Raw genomic sequence first — 9,562 nt, forward strand, 5'->3', positions numbered from 1 at the left:
TTGAATTTTAAAATGATTTCTAACTGTACGATGTACGATAAACGGTCACGATCACGAGATCCTTAGAATTCCTAAGAAAACAATCCGGCGAGGATCTTTTTCCACAGAAAACCTTGCTTTTCCTTCAAATTAATTATTTTCATTCGCGATGAAATTTTTGTTAGACAACATTGAGATAAGGCAAAAGTAGTCATAATACTGCAGACATCAAATTTTCGAGCTTCGCAAACAAATTAAATTTTTTATTCACAAAGGGCTTACGTTGCATACATCATGGGTCCTGTTAAATTGCACACATAGCATGCGACCCTCAAAGTCTGACGAGTTATCAAGAATGACACATGTCGATAACTGGCAAATAAATCACAATTAAGTACAAACGGGACAAAATAACCCTAATTTGATCAAATTAATTCTAGGCAAAGAATAAACCAGATCCAATTTTTTGCGTATAAATACTAGGTACTCATTCATAAGTGAAGGAGGGGAAAGGAAGCAAGTCCACACACATACATCCTCACACTCAGACGCTCAAACTCCCAAACACTCTACACACTCAAGAGACTCAGAAAGCTCTCTGCATTTGTCACCATACTTGCAAAGAACCATCAAGCACCACTACACATGCCAGTTCCTCTTTCGCCACAAGCCAAACTCTTGCGGCGTTCATTGGTTCAGAACACTCATAAAGCTCTTTGCATTCCTCGCCATACCCATGAAGAACCATCAAACACCACTACATGTGCCGGGTCATCCATCACCACAAGCTAAATCCTTGCATCATTCGTAGGTTCGAGATCAAGTCACTGCGACCATTGGATCAACATCTCTACCCATACAACCCCAGATCAAATTAGAGTATTAAAAAATTGTATCGCATATTGCAAACCTAAACTTTCATTAATACAAAATTTATTTTGTCACGTATTCTTTTTTCATTTGTTGCATAAATTTGTGTTTACAAATACATTGACCTTTCCACATGTTGTGAGCAAAAGTTTGTTATATTGGCAGCAAATGAATTAGACACAGAAAACTTATCCCTTCGACCTTGGCAGGTTTGGGAAATGGGGATCAGACAAATTAGAGAAAATACAGATAGGGTGACAACAGTTGTCAACAAAGTTCATTCTTTCACCTTTTTTTCTTGTACAACAACTGAAGAGAAACAAACAGCCAATAAGTGCAAGTGCAAGAATGCAAAAGCGGATGGATCAATGGTCATTAAGCAATGGAATTGTGTGAAAATACAATCTTGAAGTTTCACCTGACAAATCCTTCCTGAACATAAACCGACGCCATGGAAATGGCATTTGACTTTGAAATTGATATAAAACTAACTACATAATGGGAACCGTGGAGTCCAGACAGACACTTTGTGTGTGTGTTTTTTTATCTCTGCAAGGACTTGTAGAGAACCACTGTAACATACTTCGCTATAAACCTCTCTGTTGTCCCGAGTGCCACCACAGATGGTCCACTCTTCCCTCTCTGCATGTAAAGATGATTGAGTACCACATGTTGAGGTCTCGACAAAGGAGGCGGCATCTCCATGTAAGATGAAGGTGCATTCAGCAGTGTCATTTGTAGGTGTGGAGGAACCAATGGGGGCTCCTTCGCGAAATCTTCAGATCCAAGCTGCAGGTTGTTATAACTTGAGTCTGGCGACTGGGGAGGTTCAAAACCAGAAATGCTTCCAATGTCTTCTGGGACGTAATCCTGCAGAAGAATCCAACAATATCAATCAGCTTATCGGACTCACACATCCAAGCCCAGTTTTCAAACAATTCTATACGCTCGTACTTAAAACCAAACGTCAAGACTCAGGCAACCCAGAAAATACGACGCATTCTGCTGCATGTTACATGTATCCATTATGCCATTATAGAGAATTACAACTGACGGCACTAATTTAGAAAAATATATAAGAAAAGTTTAACACAACCTATTGATTAAAAATCCTCATACAAATGTGCAATTTCAATAATCTCTCATACACACACATACGAAAAAAAGTGCTAAATTTACATCAACTGAAATGTCATTTTAGTCTGATCCATAAACTCACGCTCTTTTCCAACATTAAAACAATAACAAAATTATCATTTAGAGCACTTCTTTTTTAATCGTGGCATATAAATTTCTAATCGTCCCCAGGTTTGACTCAAAGTAGAGCGGTGCACAGAAAGAAGTTTTAATCAGCTGTAATTTGATCCTTCTCTTATTAGTACTATATACAATAACTTTAATTGCCCACTCTCTATGTAATATCCAAACCAACACATGAAAGAAGGGGATCGTTACAGCTCACTGGAAAAGACAAAGGCTACCTGAACAGGACCTTATGAAATATCATTTAATTTTTTAACAGAGACTTAGTCTTCCCCATCTCGATTAGGGTTGAATATAGGTTTCGGGAGGTTTTCACAATTTGGTAGGAGTCATACTAGATATAGGGAATCCCTGGTTTTTGTCTTGTATCAACGTGTTTCAAGTTAGAGGCTGACCTTAAGTCCAACCTGATCTACTTAATTGGGCTCAATGCAAATTTCTCTTTTGCAGACAGCTTTGCACGGGCTTAAAAACAGAAATTTGGATAGAGAGCTTTATGAACAGAAATTAGATATGCAATGGAGGTGAAAAAGCAGTCTACCTAAAATGTAAACATGAATTTAACAGCTAAGCATGGTGAAGGTATTAAATACTGACGCTTTCAAAACACATATATAACAACACAATATTGTTACTGAAGAAATTAGACTCTGATGACGGACAACTTGAATGGTACGTATAAAAGGAAAGCTTATATGTATGGACTATGGACTATTGAATATGAAATATCGGTTGCATGAATACGAGAAATATCATCAACACAATATAACTGTTATTCCCTAGTCCACACAGTCAACTATCATCATTGAATAGTTAACGGAAATCAAAATCATGAAAAGTAGGACTTACATAAACAGAATTAAGTTCAGACTGGAACAAAAAGCATAAACAGTATTAAGCTAAAAAAGGATATCCAAATGCTTTAACAAATTCGGATGAATACAGTTCCTGAATGATGATATTATAATAAACACCAAACAATCCCTTGTTCAATCCTAAAAGAAGGTTATACTACTTTCAGGTTGGGATTATAAACAGTTATGAGCTACTGTAATGGGATTGTCACACTCATTCAAAACATGTATCAACCTAAGAAGAGATGACAATCATTACCTGCAAGTCCAAAAGGTTGTAAGAATTGCCAGCATCATCTTGGGTCAAGGGCAAGTCAGGAGAACATCTCCACTGCCCATCAACAATAAACCTATATTGGTAAACACCGGATGGCAGTACCTTCATAATAGTGAAGTCCTTCCCTGATCTCTGCAAGGCCAATCTGAAAAACAAGATAGAATAAAGAACTTAGGCAAGAGTTCACATAGTGCAAACTATATTCATAATCTAGAATACTTATTATTCTTTCTTTTATTTTCAGGAACCTTGTCTTCCAATTATCCCATGATCCCTCCACAGCTACATCCTTCCCACCATAGCTCCATGTAATCATAGTTGGAATTCCTTGCTCACAGCACATGTCTTCAAACCCTGACGTTTGCATCCACGAGCTGTTTGGAATTTGTATCTCATCTGGTCTTTGTAAGGGGACGACAGGGACCTGGAAAAAGAAGATGATAATAATAATTGAACAAGAGGAAGAAACTTATGGATCGCCGTAGATCAAAAAATAAGAAAATACATCAGCTTGGGTAACTGGCAAGGCTACAAGCAAGGAAAACGTTTTCAGGGAGTTGACCGAGCTTATCATATATACTTGAGCAGAAGGCAGATTACCAATGGGTTGGTGCACAATGGTATTTCTAAAGGATCTTAGCATTAAAACTTTAAGTGTTTGTATTGCACCAAGAGACAGATTCATGTAAAACTGATATCCCAATTTCAGAATTGGAGGAGGAGGAGGAAGGATGTCGGAATCAAAGTTTACTACTTGGTTTCGCTCAATGTCTCCCAACGATTGACCACTCATTTTTCAGTTTCTGCCCCTACAACGATCCGAAATTCAGACCCTCAAGGAGAACCACAAGTCAAATCTCTGTTTTTGGTAATACAATGATCCAAAATACAGACTAGAAATTGTACGATTTGGCCGCCTCTCAGCAAGATATCAATAAAAAGGAAAGAACAATTGCACAGCATAATTCACACAAGCAATTCTAAGCTGAATCATAAAGGCCCCCAATTCTACGAAAAAAGCAATTCGATGGCAGTTGGGTAAAATCTGAATCTCCGTGGAAAAATTAAGAAAAGCAAAAAACCTTGAAAACAAGTGACATGAGGAAACAGATGAGGAGAGAAAAAAGGAACTGACTTGGGGAGTGAACATCAAAGGGGAGTGAGTGGCCCTAGGGCTATGAGGAGGCGATTGACCCATCAACTCAGCGGACCCATCAACAAGACGGGCGCCGTGGGCAGGGCCCTCCTGCAAGCTGCCGGCGGCACCGCTATCTTCCTCGGCCGCTGAGGGGCTTCCATCCTCATCTTCTCTCCCATTCACATTCCCCATCCCGATTGCTTGGATATGACCTCCGCCAGCAACAAGCACCAACCGACGAGAACGAAATTACTGATGCATAATAATACCCACTTTGCAGAATTGGAATCCAATCTCATATGATGAAACCTTAAATCCCACAAAGCTCACAAATTTGATTGATTGGGCGTCAAAACTCTAAAAAAGAGCCCCACAAAGACAACCCCGTTTTTATATAGAGAGAGAACGAGAGAGAAGGAAGGGGAAGGGAAGAGAGGAGAAAGAGGGGAGAGAGAGAGAGAGAGATTATTAGATTATCAGCAACAACAAACACAAAGGGAAGGGTGTGGGTGGGGCAGGGCGGGCAGATGGAAAAGAAGAAAAGTGAAAAAACGAAGGGAATGGAAATTAATTGATTGATGAGTAAGTAATGGTAATGGTAAAGGCAAATTGGTATAATGAAAGAAGCTGTAATAATCTCCGATGAGTTTGGAAGATGGAATGCTACTCCAATCATGTTGTTGGTTTAATGAGGGAAATGTTTTTCACGTCATCATATATATTTTTACAAACTCATTTTAATAAGGGACAAATCAATTTATTAAATTGTTAATGCTCATTAAGATCTATTTAGTTGATTTTTTCCCTAATGCCATCATCATCATTGTCATTCTCCTATTTGTATTATGTTTATATCAAATTAAACAGATTTTAACGGTTATACATTAACAACTCAATGAATTCCTTTATCACTTTTACATTCTTTTACCTTTAATCTAAGTCTTTCTCTCCCTCCCAAAACTCACTTCCCACAACACTTTGAGTTGACGACACTCTTTAATAATCAAACTGTTTTATAAAATCAACAAATAATTTTGTTTTGGTTTTCATTTTGGGTTTTTTTTTTTTTTTTTTTTTTTTTTTTGTTTGGGTAAAGTGGGTTTCTTTCCTTTGAGTTTGGGGAATGGACTTTTCTTTTCCATTAGATTAAAATTACCAATGCATATATATAGAAATAAAATTGTTGCTCAGAAGTAAAAACAAAAAGGACGCAAATGTGAATAAAATCACTTGATTAGGATAACATAATCATTCACTTTCATTTTGAGTTTGAATGTCGTTGATCAGAATAATTTTGAATATTACCTCTTAAAAGTTAAAGAACGAATATAGAGTTCGTGTCTTAGTAAAAAAAAATAGAAGTGAGAGAGAGCGTGTTGGGCTGGGTTAGGTTGGGCTTTTTGACATAGATTAACTAGGCTCCAAAGGGTCACATAGGATAGGTCCAATCACCGCCGGTGGGCCTATCTCGTCGTCCCCTAATTTCTAGACAAGAGGCCTCCACTTCGTAAAGCAACCTGAAAATCGGGAAAAGTGGCGTGCCGCATTCGAACAAACCGATTGCGAACTAGAGCGGCAGCCTCGCGAGTCTGCTTTGTTTCATCGTATGTTATGTCCCTTCTCCACTTCAATTCACTGTTTATGCTCTTTCTTGTTTTATTCTCTGGATTTTGATTGCTGGTTATGGTTCAAATCATTTGCTGTCCTTAAAATTGAAATGCTGTTGGGCTTTGTCGTCCCCATACTTTTCCGTTTTCTTTGATAAAAGCAGTCTACTTTTAACTAATCAAGTTCTTGGAAGGATTAATAATGCAAAGTAGCGTTTGGATTTGTAGTAAAACATCAGGCGGATTTGAGTTAGTGTTCAAAGTCCTGCAATTAAAGTTTCATAGCCCAGACGTACTTTCTCAGAGACAGAAATCTAAAGCTAGAAGCTTGTGGCTTAAGAGTATTTATTCTACGCGTAGGTCCCGAGTTCGATTCTCCCACCCCCCAATTCTACATTCCTTAATCCTTACATGTTGATGTCTCAAATTGTCACAATCTTGATGCTTTCTGCATTTCAATTTCAGATCTTTTCAACATGCAAAGCATTAGGAATTCCATCTTGTGGCATGTGAGGGTAGGGAGTTCAGCCGACAAATGTTTGCCCACCGAGAGAGGACATCTGATCAAATCTCTGAGCCGCCACATGTGTGCAGCAGCAGGTGCCGGCGCTGATCAAATAAAGGACCGAGTTATTAAATTGGTGAAGAAATTTGACAAAATTGATGCATCTAAGGTAGTCATCTTATTTCATTCCTACTGTTTTTGTTCAATTGGTTTCTCTGTCATTAGAGGACATCATGTTAAGTGGTTATTAAATTTGATCCCTCTCTACAGGTTACTGAAACAGCTGATTTCCAAAAGGACTTAAGCCTGGATAGTTTAGACAGGGTGGAGCTCGTAATGGCGTTTGAGGAAGAATTCTCCATTGAAATCCCTGAAGAGAAGGCCGATAAGTTGACCTGCTGTGCTGATGTTGCAAGATACATTACTTCTGGAGCTGAGCAGAAGTGTGTTTAGTCCTGCCTAATTCCCATTTAGGATATGATTTCTGTATTCAAAATGTCTTTTGGGATTTTCACATGACATTAATTAGCCTTATTTTAAAGCTATAAAAATGTAGGTAAAACCTTGAGACTGATTAAGATCACACCTCTCAATTCGCATATCTTATATCATATGATATTCATCTCCCGAAGCATTTACATACATGATATCTGTCATTGTGCTAATACTGCACATCCGATGAGTAGAATTGGTTCAAACCCCTGCATCTCAGTGTTGCTATACTTCCTCTTTTTGTTATTTTTAAGTGGATGAATCTGTCTTCGCACCTTTCCTATAAACGTATATACATATCAGTCCGATGAGTTCAAACCCTTGCATCTCAATGCCGTGACTGCAGCGCCATCCAGGATCCCAGTCTAATATGCAATGGATCTGTATGATCATATCTGATTGTTGCTTGCTTCCTCAACGCATGCTTGTGAAGGTTTAGAGGTCAAATGCTGGAACCTTATCCTTCCGGCGGTGTAGGTTCGGATGCCATTACCAACCGACGATAGTTTGAGTCCCTTGTGCCTCCTGACAGAAGCTGGTCGGCATTGTGCGTTCTTTGGTATCCCAAGTACTCTAACACAACATGTTTTGTCCAAGTTGGGAATTGCATGTAGATTGGAAGGAAGATCAATCATGAACTCCCCGAATTCATCTGTGACGCTTTGTGCCAAACTGGATTTTCTTCTTCTCCCACTAACACGGCAATTGACAGACACCAAAACACCTATAGATTTTGACCAATGATTTTGCAGTTAATAGGAAAAGGAATATTAGAATTAATTGAAATTGTAAATTAAATTATCATAACATGACTTAATTACATGATTCTATCTCATTGAGCCAAGTATAGCGCTTTCACTTTTTTTTTTTTTTTTTTTTTGAGCTGAATGGTTGTTTTCGATACAATTATATCCCCGAATTAAAAAAAAAAAACCATAAAATGAGTAAACCAACGTTTTTGATTTTCATCTAAGTCAAATAAAGTTTAGCTTAATTAGCGTTATAAAGTTGATCGTGAATTTCTTTCTGTAAGGTCCATATATAGTTGTTGGATGACAGTATATAGTACTGGTATAATTTGTATAAGTGTGTGTGTGTGTATATATATTATATATAGGGTATTTTCGGAAAGCTTGAATGAATATTTGTCCCTAGAGAAATCCATTAACTATGTTATATGTCCAAATCAATTAGGACAAGGAGAGGATTTTCACTAGCCCAACGTGAACATCAAAATGTCAGGTGATTGCTTTAAAGAGCAGTTATTCGCAGGGGAGAGAGAGAGAGAGAGAGAGAGAGAGTGTGTGTATTGAGAAAATCTTCATCAAAACATAACGAAGGTGGTGGCTACATATATAATATCGTGTTTGATAGGAAGAACTCTTGGGAGACCTCTTAATTCAAATTTTAGTTTCATAATCCTATCCTATATCAAGTTGAACTCGGATCCATTTCAGTTCAAACCCGCCAGATTTTACTATAAACTTTTTTCTGTAACTCATTCTTAATTCATAACCCTAAAGTTTAAACTCACAAACATATAAATTATTGACACGCTGAACTTGGATTCCTCAGCTTATGTGATTAATCTAAGATTATGAACTAATAAGGATATATCTAAGGAAAAATTAAAGGACGAAAGGGGAGCTGTACTCGCTAGTCTAAATTGTTGCCATGTATATAGCTGGTGATATATAATGAGTGTATGAACTTTAACAATAAACAGTTAATATTTGTCACACAATGGAAGAGACAAAAACAACAGCACGTGAGCACGTGAGCACGTACGCAATTAGCTGCATGACGTAGGAAATTAATCTATATATGCTGGAAACATTTATATTTAGATTCGTATGTAGATATATAGAGCTATCAGGATTGTTAAGCATGATTCAAGTATATAATTAAGATACAAACCTGATAGAGGCCATGCATGACGATGAAGCTGATGATCACGATCAGTTTGATCAGAATGCAAACTATTCAAATTATTACGATTAATACAAGCCTGCTCACAATGGACTGAGCCTGTAATAAGGACGGTGGAAAGCTTTTCTTCTCCATATCCAGCAACCTGCATCATATCTTCTTGGCTGGACATGAGCTGCTCTAACAGGTCGTTATTCATTTCATCACTAATATCCTCCATCGCGGTTGAAATTGATCGCGTTATGAGGCTGCTGCCGATGATCAACAAGTTGAATAAAATGATGTAGCTCATCTTGACAAGCTTGTTGCAGCCGCAAATATTGTAGTGGCTCATCTTCTTTGTGTTTCCTTTACGTGAGTTGATCATCAGCCCTCCTCCCTTGGTTTTGGTTTTATAGATAGCTAATGCCCTCGCATTGGTCGCACTTTAATTCCACATAATGCCCTCAATAGCTGGTTTATATTACGTACCTTCGCAGTCCTTGTCTCCTACCTACATCCTGATAGAGTTACCCTTTTGCCCTCTAAATAGGCAGATCGCTATGCATGCATATTGCATCAACCTTGTGGATAGCATACCAACACCCAAAAAGGTTGTGGTTTTTGGTCATTTGAGTAATGAAGTTACTGCCACCCAAACAGAACAAA

The 9,562-nt window shown here is 38.0% G+C and overlaps 3 protein-coding genes across 4 annotated transcripts; 1 reads left to right on the forward strand and 2 right to left on the reverse strand.

Annotated features, from left to right (window-relative positions):
- Positions 1-1,198: 1,198 nt before the first annotated feature.
- On the reverse strand, positions 1,199-4,817 carry LOC137728802 (SNF1-related protein kinase regulatory subunit beta-2-like). The gene is made up of 4 exons (XM_068467574.1): positions 4,379-4,817; positions 3,492-3,667; positions 3,226-3,388; positions 1,199-1,719 (listed from the first exon to the last, which is right to left on the reverse strand). Exons 1-4 carry the CDS (start codon positions 4,571-4,573, stop codon positions 1,393-1,395), a joined length of 861 nt encoding a protein of 286 aa, XP_068323675.1. The 5' UTR covers positions 4,574-4,817; the 3' UTR covers positions 1,199-1,392.
- Positions 4,818-5,893: 1,076 nt separating this feature from the next.
- On the forward strand, positions 5,894-7,118 carry LOC137729828 (acyl carrier protein 3, mitochondrial). Of its 2 annotated transcripts, none has more exons than XM_068468872.1 (3): positions 5,894-5,985; positions 6,454-6,662; positions 6,764-7,118. In XM_068468872.1, the coding sequence occupies exons 2-3, from the start codon at positions 6,465-6,467 to the stop codon at positions 6,944-6,946; spliced, it is 381 nt and encodes a 126-aa protein (XP_068324973.1). In that variant the 5' UTR covers positions 5,894-5,985; positions 6,454-6,464; the 3' UTR covers positions 6,947-7,118. The 2 variants fall into 2 exon arrangements, with proteins under 2 accessions (XP_068324973.1, XP_068324972.1); XM_068468871.1 differs by lacking the exon at positions 5,894-5,985 and adding an exon at positions 6,056-6,344.
- Positions 7,119-7,251: 133 nt separating this feature from the next.
- LOC137729827 (uncharacterized) lies at positions 7,252-9,256 on the reverse strand. The gene is made up of 2 exons (XM_068468870.1): positions 8,903-9,256; positions 7,252-7,709 (listed from the first exon to the last, which is right to left on the reverse strand). The coding sequence occupies exons 1-2, from the start codon at positions 9,246-9,248 to the stop codon at positions 7,375-7,377; spliced, it is 681 nt and encodes a 226-aa protein (XP_068324971.1). The 5' UTR covers positions 9,249-9,256; the 3' UTR covers positions 7,252-7,374.
- Between the last annotated feature and the right edge of the window lie 306 nt (positions 9,257-9,562).

This window comes from Pyrus communis, chromosome 3 (assembly GCF_963583255.1).
Source record: "Pyrus communis chromosome 3, drPyrComm1.1, whole genome shotgun sequence".
NCBI lineage: Eukaryota > Viridiplantae > Streptophyta > Magnoliopsida > Rosales > Rosaceae > Pyrus > Pyrus communis.